Raw genomic sequence first — 14,030 nt, forward strand, 5'->3', positions numbered from 1 at the left:
GAAGTGGAATTGGTGCATCATCTTCTTCAACACTACCATCCACTGTTAGCATTGTGCTGCTTCTATTTTTGATGAGGATTGTTATGATGAGGATTAGTCTTTTGTGACTTGTCTCTATAGTTCTTGCAGCCTTATAGTCTTTATTGTACTTGTAGCCTCATATACTAATATAAATAAAGGCTGATTTTGAGATTTTGCCCTTGGATATATAATAAAGGTTGCTTTTGGATTTTCCTATATTTTTATTTTCATTATGTTCATGACTCATGAGTAAATGTGATGTAAATTTAATCTTAATGTTTAAATGTAATAAATTATAATGTATCATTAATGCTTTATGATTGCACATACATATAATAATAATTTTTAAATATTTTTAATATATATATATATATATATATATATATATGTTCGCGTTTCCCCATTTCCAAAATTTGGGGAGGTCGCGTTTCGTATCGCTTCCTGTTTCGGAAACTCGTTTCCGTTTCCCCGTTTCGTGCAACTTAGATTCAAAGTAATCTACAAATCTAAAATGAAATAAAACTGTAATAGTATAGAATTTCAAATTTTAAATATAATTTTATCAAATCTGTTGTGATGAATTGTGAAGTAGAATATCCATGACAGTTTATGAATCATAACAGTATCAGAGCAAGTTTGTTTGGGTGTATTATGGAGATTTATAGGGGATCTAGATTAAATAGGCCAAAAGTCCTAAAACCCTAATCATGTTCGACGAATTTGTCAATAACCTTCATGATCCTATAGCGGAGAGGTTTTCGCGACTGGAATAAGAAGTTGCATATATAATCGTAATGTAAATCTCCTCATAGAAGCCCTTAACAATAAGCTTTGGAATATTCAAACAATATGGGGTTTCTAATATAAAGGAGAAATCAGAATGGGGAACAAGAGATCGGGAAGAAATGGAGAATCAACCGAAGAAAGAACTTGAAAAAGATCATCCCAGTCTGAGTGTCGTGAAGGAATCACAACCCCTGTTTAAAATGAAAGTGAAGGTCAATATCAGGCCATACCACAACGAGACTTATGCTATGAAGTTAAAACATTGGTTGCAACAACTGGAATGTATTTTAGTGTCCATCAAATTTAGGAGGAACATAAGATTTCATTTATTTAGTTGAAATCAGAGTGCCATTCCCTAACTTGGTGGTAAAGCCACACAAAGACCCTAATGTTTGAGGGAGAGACTGTAGTAACTAACTGGGGGACTTCAAAAGTCTCGTTAATTCACAATTTTACCCTATTGGGTACGTAGAGGACTAGTGGATCCGTTGGCACAAGTTCAGGAAAAATTTGAGGAATGCATGCAAGAGTACACAACAAAATTTAGAAAGATGGGCATAATGGTGGGTATCTTCCAAAGTATCCCAGATGTACTCAAGTATTGGGGGTTTTACATTGCCATTTGCGAGAGCAAGTGATGTTATTCAAGCCCAAATCAGTAGACGGGGCTTGTGTACAGGAACCATACCTAGGGAACATAGGCCTAAGTAAAGTGCAATCAGGTGGATTGAAGCATGAAGAGAAACAAGATGATTCTAAGGAGGGGAAGAAGAAGAAAAATGGGGAAAGATAAAAACATGACAACCACAACACACTAGTGCAATGATCCCAACAACCACTCCAATTACTAAAATATTGAAAATCATACTAAGGAGAAGTGTTAGAAGTTGCATATAGAACTTAACTCAAAGAACAAAAAGGAAAACAATAAGAGGAAGAATCTCATGGCCATTGATTGGAGCAACCAAGTTGAAAGAAACTCAGACGTGGATGAGGTGATCGCCTATACATATGTGTAGAAGGAAGTGAATCTAAGTAGCTTTTAGCAAAAGGGAGAGAAGGAAATGACCAAACGCTTCCATTTAATGATACAGGTTAAGAAGACCAAGATTGATGCTATTTTTGACTTAGGATCGGAAGCAAATCTCATTGTAGCAATGCTGGTCAAGAAATCGGGATTGAAAGTTTGTGATCATCCATGCACGTATCCATTCGGATGGGTAAATAAGGATGCATAGCTGAAGGTAACAAAATAATGCAAAATTACATTTTCCATCAATATTGATTTTATTAATGAAGTAGAACTAGATGACGTTCCCCTTGATGTATGTGGAGTTGTGTTTGGAAGTTCCTACATGTACATGCGAGAAGAAATATTCATGCGAAGAGCCAATCGGTATCAGTCTGTCAAGGATGGAAAATCATTCACCGTTAATGCGCACAAAGAAAAGTCAAGAATTTCAATGGTAAGTGCCAACCAAGCTAGGAAATTGATCAGTTCTAGAAAGAAGTATGTTTTATTGATTTTAAGAGAAATCAATTTATAGAAGCGTAACTACAAGGCAAGACATCCCTAAAGGGGTGTATTAAGAAATAAAAGGACCAACTGTCAGAGTTGTTGCAGGCATATAGGGATGTGTTTCGAGAGCCTAAAGGGTTACTATCTAATATGGAAGTGGAGCACGAGATCCAACTATTTTCAGACTTCCCATTGCCAACAATTGGGTTGCGTAGGCAGTGCGTTATAGAAGCAAGCGAGGTGAGGAAGGAATTGTAGCAACTACTGGAACAAGGTGTCATTCAACTAGTTACATCACCATGCGGGTCACCCATAATCATTGTGGCAAAGAATTAAAAGACTTGGCAGATGTGTATAGATTATAGGGCATTGAACAAAATCACGCTGAAGAACAGGTACCCCTACCCATGGTAGATGATGTGTTAGATCAGTTGTAACAAGAAAAATACTTCACCGAGTTAGAATTAAAGTTTGGATATCACTAGGTTCGATTCAAGGAAGATACCTGGAAGACTGCCTTTAAAACCAGGGAAGGTTTGTATGAGTGGGTAGTCATGCCATTTGGCCTATGAAATGCATCAACTATGTTTATGATATTGATAGAAATTATGTACTAAGCCCCTTTATATATTCGTATATTTTTGTCTATTTGGATGATATATTGGTATATAGTGCCACTTTAAGTGTTACACCTGTGTCAAATGCTTCTTTAATGCCTATTCTATGTACACTTTGCTATGTGTTGCACTATATGTTGTACAATTTGAAGTGGAGACAAATGTGTGGGGGTATGTTATGGGAGTAGTCTTAATGCATGGAGGAAGGCTGGAATGTTATCATTCTGAAGTATTTCATGTGGCAGTTCTGAACTACCCTACCTACAACAAGGAAATCTATACCATGGTGCAAGCTGTGAAGAGGTGGAAGCATTATTTGATGGGAAAGGAGACAATAATTGACACATATCCCCAACCACTACAGTACTTGGAGGCTTAGAGTAAGCTACAACAGACTGAGCATTACAAATTGATGGGGTTTTTGTAACGGTTTCATTTAGAGATTAAGTACAAGATGGGTAGCACAAAAAAATTGGTCGACGTGCTTTCAAGGCCACCCACATCAAAGATCATGGCTTTTGGAAGTCTTATGCACATCGAACCATTCACCCATGATGCATGCTGAGGCATATTCAAAGGGTGTGGAGTTCAAGGAGGTATTTCAACAGTTGTAGAGTTTGAGTCATGTACACGATCATGATAGCACCTTTGACTACCATCTGCAAGATGGGTTACTTTACCAGCTCATAAGACATGTGTTACTAAAGGCGAGCGATTGCAGTTGATCAGAGAGGTTCGCAACTCTAAGGTTGCAAGGCACTTTGATGTATGGAAGACTATGGCCAACTTGCAAAGGTATGTGTATTGGCCGTAGATGCAAGAACATGTAGCTAGGTTCATAATAGGATGCATGCTTTGTTGCACCAGTAAACCTAGCAACAAGAAATAGGGTCTATATCGTCCCTTACCTATACCCACTCATCATTGCAAAATAATTTCCATGGAATTTGTGTCAGGTTTACAAACAAGCAGGAATGATCATGACTACCTATTCGCGATAGTTGATTGGTCCAACAAGATGTGTGCTTTGATTTCCTCTAAAAAGACCATCAACGGGAATGAAGCAACACACTTGTTCTTTGGACAAGTCTGCGTGCCATTTGGGATACCAAGGAGCATCGTTTCAGATAGGGATACAAGATTTCTCAGTGCATTCTGGTCTATATTGTGGGAGAATATGGATATGGAGTCGAAGAGATCTACAACATTCCAACCATAGGTAGATGGGCAGATAGAAATAGTCAACAAGACTTTGGTGAAACTTTTGAGGGGATACAACTAAAAGCATCCCAAGACGTGGGATGAAAATATGTCATATATACAACATTTTTACAACAGAGTAGTCCACACTTCTATAAGAAATTCCCCATTTGAAAGTTGTTTTGGATATTTTTCGCCTTCACCATTAGACATTGCATATGTGCAATAGGGAGGAGTGAAGGAAGACTTATAGGAGACACCTTGAGGGCTAAAAAAATTGAAGAGAAGATCAAGCAAATCCATATATAGGTACGAGTGACACTTAAAAAGTCACAGGAAAAATATAAGGCCAGCATTATCAACAAAGAACAGAGATATGATTTAAGGTTGGAGACAACATATGGCTACAGTTGAACAAGGAGAGGCCACAGGGGCTTGTTATTAAAATCAAGGCTCTGAGGTATGGTCGCTTTGAGATATTGGAAAAGGTGGGTGATAGTGCCTATAACCTTTGTTTAAGACCGTATATGCACATTTACTTAGTTGTGAATATAGAGAATCTGAAACTCTACGAGCCTTCCATGCTAGATCAGGAAGAAGAACAAGCAAAGTTGGAATTTGGATTCCTCTCACCCGTTAGACAATTTTTATTTTGGATCATTATTTTTTCTAATAAGGAACATTATGTTTAAAATTTTGCCATTCAATAGTGATGTTTTGATACTAAATTAACCCTTTACCAATAATGGTTTAGTTACAAAATACCCTTCAATAACACAATTATGTTAAAATTTTTCACATATTTATCATATGAGAAAAACAAATGACCATAACAGATAAATGTGTTATTGAATGCTTATGTTTGTTTTACTCGCTTGTTGATGGGATCCATAGCTCCTAAACCATGCGTATTCCACTTATCAATTCTTCCCCAAAACATAAGATATAAAAATTATGCACAAATTTAAAAATCTGCTTTACTTAGACAACCTGTCATTATTGCAATCAATTTTCTCTTATTTCAGTATTCTTTATTTTGGTATTTATTAAACCATTTGAATGTTGCAATTTTAGTGGAAAAAATGGACATTTTCCACCAATGTGAATGGGAAACTTTCCCAAGAAGAAATTTCCATCTCAAGGACTTTCGAGTTGACGAGAGGCTATCCGCCAGGCTTTCGTCATATCCACAATCATAATCACATGTAATCGATGAGGCGGTCTGCAGTGGAGAGTTTGTAATCGAGCAAGCACAATGTATTAAGTGTTTTAATATTTCATAAATGATGATATACATCATCCTTCATGAGCTAGATATTTAAGATCTTTTAAGTGATCTATTTCGACTTTAGAGATCTGATGCACACTGTGGTTGAAACAAAAATTCCACTATCCATAGGTGGCATTGCAATGTAGGATAGTTTTTGTAGGTGAGTGTTGGCTTGTAGCCTATTATCAGAAAAACAACAAATGAATACCTCAGGTCAGAAAAAGAATTGGTATTGAAAAAATAATTACTACATATGACATGCATAACCAACTCAACTATAATTTTCCCTATTTATTTTCCATCTTATTACTAAGAAACAATGAGACAATATATGGCTAGAGTACATCATTCACATGGACATTTTTAATTTCTTGGGTCATAGCAAGTAGTCAATCATGAATAAAAAATTATTGTTTTAAGCGTGTTTTTTCTGCTATCGGTTCATAATCATCCTCAAACTTTTTAAAATATCTTTCTAAAAAATGTCAAATATTGGATATGTTTACTTCAGTGATGGTGGGGAATTCAAAGGAATTTTGGCGACATTTTCAATTGTAGGAATTTTGGCTTTGTTTCTAGGTGAACGATTCCATAGGTGTACTTGTGCACTAGTGTGTTAAGATAGTGAAACATAGGTTCCTAGTGCAGACCTACAAAAGCCCCATGTGGTAGTCCAGATTTTGTGAAAATGTAAACATAATGTCAAATTTGTAGAAATGAAAATCTATTCGTTGATAACATCTCCCTTGCATATTTCTTACTCTTTCATTTAGAATGTTAAACTAATGGAAAGGCTCTAGCTCCTTTGTTCTGATTTTAGATTTTCCTCACTAAGGTTCAGTGCTTTGGCTCCTTTGACTAATTTTAGAATTTTCTTCAAAAAGCTTCAGGTTCAACCGAAGACAATATTTTTAATTAACGTTGATAATAATTTCTAACTTGAGAAGTAGTAGGAACAACCATCTAGTTTAAATACACCCAATCTCACTACTAATAAGTTATGTTTAGAGATTTATTAACTTCAGAGGGATTTGTTGATTTATGCGACATTTAAAGTCAATAAGATATTGTGGGAGATGTTAGATGTAGAAGAGAACTATTAGAAAATAAATTGTTTCAAGGCCAGAATCCTAGTAATATCTTGCCTTTGCCTAGACTCACCCTACCTAATAAATAGTTTACAATTCATAGTTCTTTTACAACGGAGCAGTTATTCTTCCATCGAACATTAAGACTACAATATTAGTGGTAATTGGACCCAACCTAGTCTTAAATCCTAACTAATATGTAGCTCATAAAAATGAAAGAAAACCTCATGCAATTTAGCTCTTCTTAGTTTTGACTTTTCTTGTCTTTGTAAAATTATGATGTTTTGTTGTTTAAAATACGTTTTTGAATGCATAAATGGATTAGGTAGATCATAGAGTTTTTGGATGGAGCCTTTGGTTAGATGGATATGTCTTTACTATTGAATATAAAGCTAGATGATAAAATTGTGTTGCTCATCTACCGACAAGAGAAGGAAAAATGTTCTCAGATATTAAGGTTTTGTCTCGAGAATATTGGGTCACACATCCTCCTCCTCCTACTCCATCTGGTTGGTGTTGGGTTTTAATATGTGAATCATGTAAATATTGTATGTGTTGGTCATGTTTTGTTAGGCATTGTATCCTTTACCCTCTTTAGTGCTCCATAAAATTGTAATTTGTTGGGTCAATAAGACTTTGAATGATCCCTAGTACCTACTATAGGTCAATTACATTAATATGTAGTCATACCCACAATCCTTATCCTAGACATATATTTGTTTTTGAGACATATATCAGCTATATGGATTACTGCACTTTGTTCAGATATGTAAAAAAGTATAGGTATGTCACTATATATATATTGTGTGTAGAAGTCTGAAGTCCTTTCTCTTTTTATAGTCCTTGGTTCCAAATTGACCACCATAATTTGAGAGGATTCCACGTTAGCCCTCATTATGCATGAAAAGTAGGCTAGCCACGTGATTATGACATAGAAGACTCTAGAAGAGTCTATATTGTAACTCTCGTTAAGAGTTGAGCTAGTCAAACCTAACCACTAGTAGGCTATAGGGTTGTGTTATAACCAGTGTTGAAAATATCGCCGATATTTCGGCGAAAATCGTAAATATCGCGAGATTTTTACCAAAACGAAATTTCGGCTGTAATTTCTCGCGATTTTTCTAGTTTTGAATTTCTCGCGATATATCCGAAATCTCGGCGATTTTTTTACAAATATCGCGCGACGACCCTAAAAATCGCCGGCAGCATTTATAAATTGGGGTTTGGCCTCGTAAATGAACCATTTCTGTTTCGAGTTTTCGTTAGAGCTGGAGCCTGGAGACGCTGCGGAGGGTTTTGGCTGCGGAGGGTTCCAGTTTATGTGTTTAAACTTTACAACTTTCCAAATTCCAGGTATGCGTGCAGCGTAATACGTATTCCCCATTGCCCAACCGTTAAAACTTAATACTTTGGCTGCGGAGGGTTTAATATTTGACCATAATTTCAACACTGTGTTCCATACCACGTATGATCTCATCATTGTGTATGACTGCGTGGTATATTATTATTATATGAATGCCCAGCGTATAACTATATACACAATGCCCAACATATATACATAATGCATTGTAAATTTGTATGGATTGCGTGGTAGTGTTGTGCGTTATATGGACTGTGTATAGCATGGTTCCATATTCATATGTTTGTGTATAAATGAATGTGAACAGCTTATAGATATATAGCATGAATAGCTTTTGATATATGAAGTTCATTGCTTGTGTTGATAAACAAATTATAAGAAATGCCACAGTATAATGCAGAGTGAAGTGACACCAGTTTTTTACCGTAATATGCATCATTTTTAAGGCAAAAATTATCACAGTTTATGCACAGTCTTTTGAAAAAGCTGAGTGACATTGCATTATTGGCCTCTAGACATGAGCAAAATGCAGTTTAGCTTTAGGAAAATGCAGTGAAACTACTTTCTATTTGCTATGAGGTCCATAAAGGGTCTTTGAGACATGAACTTTTCTCCCTCATATTTATTGTTAGCGATGATTACATTAAAAGACATTCCCAAATTGTTACAGCTGTATTGAAGACCACTCCAAAACACTTCGGAATATACCTGCAAGGCTGCATGCATTCTGTAAATAATATCACTGTAATGAAGTATCGAAAAGGCACAAATCTCTGAAATTGACGCAGCCCAAGTCACTCAGTGAGTCAGTCTATTCTCAAGCAGCCACAGAGCACCGTCATGACTTAAAGAGTGGAAGCCTATCTATGTCATCATCAAGCCCGAATCCTTCCTTGAACCAATTATAGTGCAAATTCAAGATGTAATTCAAATCAGATTCCTCCAAGCAACAGAGTTTCACATAGAGACTGTAGCCTAGTGGTGGTCACTGTAGCAGCCTATCAGTAAATTTATATGCAGCTCTTCGTTTATTGTTCATGAGTACAGAGAGATCAAATTTCTATTGTTTTTCAAAATTCAAATGATCCTGACTGTATTAACTTCTGGCAACTGATAATGTATTTGCAGCAATGCATTCATGGTTTGCTTTGAAGTTTGCATCATCTTCCACCTTCCGTTATAGAGGTAAAAGGAGTACATCAATTTGACTGGTTGACAAATTACAATACAGCAGCCAGCTAACCAGACCTCCAGTGACAGCATGACCTCCTGGGGTCATAACTTATAACTTTATAAGTACTAGAGGAAGCCAATGTTATCCAGTGAGCTTTGGGTAGAGCCCATACGTGTGTGTTTGTGTTTGTATGTGCTGGCACAGATTGTCTTAACCCTGGATTTATGGAGGAGGGATTTGAACCTAGAGCTTTTTGATTGCTGTCAGAGCTTTTCTTCAGAATTTTATAAATTTATATATTAAAAAAACAAGGGTTATATATTACTTAAGAAGTTATTAAGTTACTAATTCCAAATTTGTTTTGGTGCTGTAGGTTTCCTTTTGAGTTAGCGGCTAACAGCAATACAAAAATACAAATATGCCAAAAAACTTGGACCCATTTTGGGAGTATGGGATCCCTGATGGTGGGACAAATCGTGCATATCTTTCATGCAAATTGTGTGGGGACAAGATGACAGGTGGGGTTACACGACTGAAATACCATCTTGCTAGACTCCCTGGACATGATGTTGGCATTTGTAGAGTTTCTAGTCCGGAGCTTATACGAAAAGCTCTTGAGGCAATTGAAGAAAAGGACAGAAAGAAGGAAGAGGCGGAAAGAAACAAAGCTGAACGTGCAGGTAGATCCTTTGGGATATCTTCTCATGATTTTGATGTTCAGGGTAGTGGCCCTACTGGCGCTAGTGGGAGGGGCTCCACAACTGGCACACCATCACATGCTAGTGTGAATGCGAGGTCATCATTTTTTGTTCCACGAACAGGAGCTGGAGCACAACCTGGCATAAAATCGCTTGTCAAAAAAAAGGAGAAGGAAGAAGCAGATAGAGTCATGGGGAGGTGTATTTATTGGAGCGACTTACCTCTTAGCATCACAAAAACCAATCCATTTTGGCAACCAATGTGTGATGCTATTGCTGTTGTGGGCCCAGGGTACAAAAGTGCCACATATGAGGAGTTGCGGGGGCCAATTCTTCAAGCAGAAAAAGAGGACATCAACTCTAGATTGGCGGAGTTGAAACAGACATGGGAAGTCACTGGATGCACAGTGATGTCTGATGGTTGGACAGATAGGAAGGGTAGGACCCTTCTAAATTTCTTGGTACATTGTCCTAAAGGTACCATGTTTATTAAATCGTTGGATGCATCAGAACATATCAAAGATGCAGCAACGATATGTGAGTTGTTAGATGGGTTCATTCAGGAGATTGGTGTGCAGAATGTGGTGCAAGTCGTAACAGACAATGCAGCTAATTATGTGTCTGCCGGCAGAATGCTTATGGAGAGGCATCCCACATTGTTCTGGACTCCATGTGCAGCGCATTGTCTTGATTTGTTGCTTGAGGATATGGGGAAACTCTCCTTCATCAAGGAGGCAGTTCATATGGCTAGGAGCATCCCCAAGTTTATTTATAACCATGCTATTGTTCTTAGCCTTATGAGGAGGTTCACAGGAAACAAGGAGTTGCGGCGTCCTGCCATCACACGTTTTGCCACAACCTTTATTACTCTTCAGTCTTTGCTTCGATGTCAGTACGAGTTGAAGCAAATGTTTGTGTCTAATGATTGGCGTGGTTGTAGATACAGCAGGAGACCTGATGGGAAAGCCATTGAAAAAATGGTGTACTTTGAGACATTTTGGCGTGGAGTAGAAGAAGCATGTGCAGTTAGCGAACCTATAGTAAAGGTTCTTAGATTGGTGGATGGAGAGAAGCCTGCAATGCCTTATTTGTATGAGGCCATGGATAGGGCCAAGGAGGCCATTCGTTCCTATTATGCAGACAAGGGTTCTGCTGGCCTTAATAGGCAGATGATGTTATGGGATGTGATCGATAGTCAGTGGACAGGGATGCTTCATCGACCCATTCATGCAGCAGCACTCTTCCTCAACCCTGCATTTGCATACAAATGCAATTTTCGTTTTGATGGCGAGGTGATTGAAGGGCTCCATTCCTGTATTGAGAGGATGGTACCTGATTCTGAGGTTCGTCTCAAAATCAGCCGCGAGATACATAATTATCAGGATTGTGTTGGCCTATTTGGCTTTGATGAGGCCATTAAGGAAAGGGCCCTCTTCATGCCACGTAAGTGACAAGTCATCACTCATTAGAAATTATAAATTTGAATTTAATTATGTTTTAACTTTTAAGTTTTTGAATTTTTTATTTCATTATTTTGTTGTAGATCTTTGGTGGCGAAGCTATGGTGCAAGGGTACCAAATTTGCAAAATTTGGCTATGCGAATCTTGAGTCAAACATGTAGCTCTTCAGGGTGTGAGCGCAATTGGAGTGTATTTGAGAAAATACACGCCAAAAAGCGCAACAGGTATAACTTTGAACTCAAGCCTTCAGTTGAGCAATTACACTTATTGTAATTTTTAATTTTTAATTTATGACCTTCAAGTGTCAAGACTCAAGAGTCAAGAGTCAAGACTCATTACTTTTTTTGACACTCTTACAGGTTGGAGTTCGCACCCCTCAACGATTTGGTGTATGTGCATTACAACATCCGACTTCGAGTGAGGCAAATATAATCACCAGTGGATCCAGATGCCATTTCCTTAGACAATATTGATGTATTGTCTCCGTGGAGGGTGGAGTCTCAGGAGCCCATATTGGAGGAGTCACCTTCATGGTTGGAGGAGCCAGTGGCAGATGATCCATTAGAGCAGGGGCAGCAAGAGGAGGACTCGGAGTCAGAGGAGCAGCAGCACTTAGAGGAGGAGCAGGAGGAGCTGGAGGAGGACACTGCGGGAGCATTAGCATCAACACCATTTGCTATAGATATAGGAGAGCATAGCTCCATGCCTATCACTCATTATTTGACATTAGGTGCAGAGGCAGTGTCAGGGCCTTCTACTACTAGGGGCAGGCCTGACAAACAGCCCATCATGTTTTCCCGTAAAAGGGGGAGAGGGCAGTAGATAGATAGCTGCTAGTTTTATTTGTTATGCTACATGTAACTCATGATGATGAGATACTTTTATTATTATATGTGATGTTATTTTGTATTGGTTCTCCACATTTGAGTCCTTGAATGGACAATTATCAGGGATTAGCACGATTTGGTATCGCCTTTGATATATCATTTCTATTTGACATCATATATATCAGTGTTTTCTTCATATTTATGTGCCAATGTGTTTATTTCATGTTGTTATTGCTTTATATGTTTAAAAATCTGAAAAAAATGAATATAGTATGCATTTTTTATGCTTGCTTTTGTTGTTTAAATTCTGAACATGAAGATGTTGCTTTAAAAATTAAAATAGTTTCTTGAGTGTTTGCTGCGCACTGTATAGTTATACTCATTTAATGCCAATTTTTTGTTTTTTTTGTGCCCTAGGTTTGAATTAGTTCACTACAAGTACAAATGTCAAATATGCCAAAAGCTTTGGACCCATTTTGGGAGTATGGGGAGGTTGTTGGTGGGGCAAATCAGGCACTTATATCATGCAACTTGTGTGGGACCAAGATGTCAGGAGGGATTACACGATTGAAATACCATCTGGCTAAACTCTCTGCATATGATGCAGATGTCATGCCTTGTATGGTTTCTAGTGCAGAGGTTATACAAAAAGCTCGTGAAGCAATTGCTGAACAAGACAGAAAGAAAGCTGCTAGGGAGAGGCCAATGGTCTCAGATAGATAGCTGCTAGTTTTATTTGTTTTGCAACTTTTGCTACATATAAGTTTATAACTCATGATGATGAAATACTTTTAAAGTTTTATATATGTGATGTTGTTTTGTTTGAGTCCTTGATTGGACAATTATCACTATCAGGGATCAGCAGGATGTGTGATGTTATTTTAATTTTTGTTTGAGTCCTTGATTGGACAATTATCAATTTATCACTATCAGGGATCAACAGGATTTGGTATCGCCTTTGAAGTTTGATGTATCATTTCTATTTGATATCATATATATCAGTGTTTTCTTCATATTTATGTGCCAATGTGTTTAGTTCATGTTGTTATTGCTTTATATGTTTAGAAATCTGAAAAAAAATGAATATATTATGCATTTTTTATGCTTGCCGATATTTGCCGATATTTTGCCGATAGTTTCGCCGATATTTCCGATAAGATATTTTCCAGACCCTCGCCGATATTTTCCCGATACCGATATTATCAACACTGGTTATAACTAGGCCAAGAGGAAGAAAAGGGTTACATTTTTTTGAGTACATTTTTTCCATAGTTGAGAAGATATAGCCAAGAGGGATAGGAGGTCGAACACACAAAGAGGATTTGTGCATTGTAATCGCCCACAAGCCACAAGCCATACTTCTTTGTACTTGCAACCATATTTCGAATTAGAGAAAGAGAGTGAGGCGACTTCACCTTCTAGCTAGGTTTTTCTCCCGAAAGATTTTCCTAGGTCATATTGTGTGCCAAATGTGTTTGTGAGCTTTCATTTTTCCTTTCTCTAGTTTGAAAATAATTTTAATTCACATGCATACACTATTAACAATAATCTATAGATCTAAAAAGAAAAGAAAATTATAATAATGTAGAATTTTAGATTTTAAATATAATTTTATTAGGAATTTATAGATCAATTCTTGATACAAATCAACTACATTCTTGATACAATTTGACCGAGAACCCTCATCCTTATTTTACTTTACGTAATGGAACTTCTTATTCATTATTTTTTGGTTTTGAACTTGGGGAACGAGTTTGAGAATATGTGCATAAATTTCTGTCTCACTTCTATCAACATTATGTATAGTAAAACAAACTTTATAGAAAGTCATCAGTTTTTAAACACACTTTATACAAAGTCGTCGGTTTTTTTTTTAGCTCTTTTTTTCCTTCTTTGTTCTCCTATCAAGCACTTAATACTTCAAATTCTGCAATATTTCCTACGAACTAGTTGAGTAGTGGGAATTTTATTTTTCCTACTTTCTACCGCCATTCTATTCTAAAATTTTA

General features: G+C 37.0%; 2 protein-coding genes across 7 annotated transcripts in view; both read left to right on the forward strand.

The window, feature by feature from the left end:
* LOC149212101 (MADS-box protein SOC1-like) overlaps positions 1–14,030 on the forward strand; it is a 287,556-nt gene that overhangs the window by 214,543 nt on the left and 58,983 nt on the right. The window contains exon 6 of one of the 6 annotated variants that reach the window (XM_089391717.1): positions 12,439–12,950. The exons of the other annotated variants lie outside the window; for them this stretch is intronic. Coding sequence (XP_089247843.1) covers positions 12,439–12,444 — 6 coding nt within the window. The 3' untranslated portion in view covers positions 12,445–12,950. Of the gene's footprint in view, positions 1–12,438; positions 12,951–14,030 lie in introns of those variants that run through there. 6 annotated transcript variants of the gene reach the window in all.
* LOC149212102 (uncharacterized) lies at positions 10,746–11,561 on the forward strand. The gene is made up of 2 exons (XM_089390564.1): positions 10,746–11,176; positions 11,277–11,561. The coding sequence occupies exons 1-2, from the start codon at positions 10,813–10,815 to the stop codon at positions 11,465–11,467; spliced, it is 555 nt and encodes a 184-aa protein (XP_089246690.1). The 5' UTR covers positions 10,746–10,812; the 3' UTR covers positions 11,468–11,561.

This window comes from Pinus tabuliformis, chromosome 1_1 (assembly GCF_031772625.1).
Source record: "Pinus tabuliformis cultivar Carrire ecotype Pingquan chromosome 1_1, CPIR1, whole genome shotgun sequence".
In the NCBI taxonomy this organism is placed as follows: Eukaryota; Viridiplantae; Streptophyta; class Pinopsida; order Pinales; family Pinaceae; genus Pinus; species Pinus tabuliformis.

Excerpts from the sequence above, each read along its gene's own strand:
- LOC149212102 (XM_089390564.1), top strand. The coding sequence starts at position 10,813 with ATGCCTTATTTGTATGAGGCCATGGATAGGGCCAAGGAGGCCATTCGT. Across the intron at positions 11,177-11,276 it reads AAGGGCCCTCTTCATGCCAC|ATCTTTGGTGGCGAAGCTAT; the intron begins GTAAGTGACAAG and ends ATTTTGTTGTAG.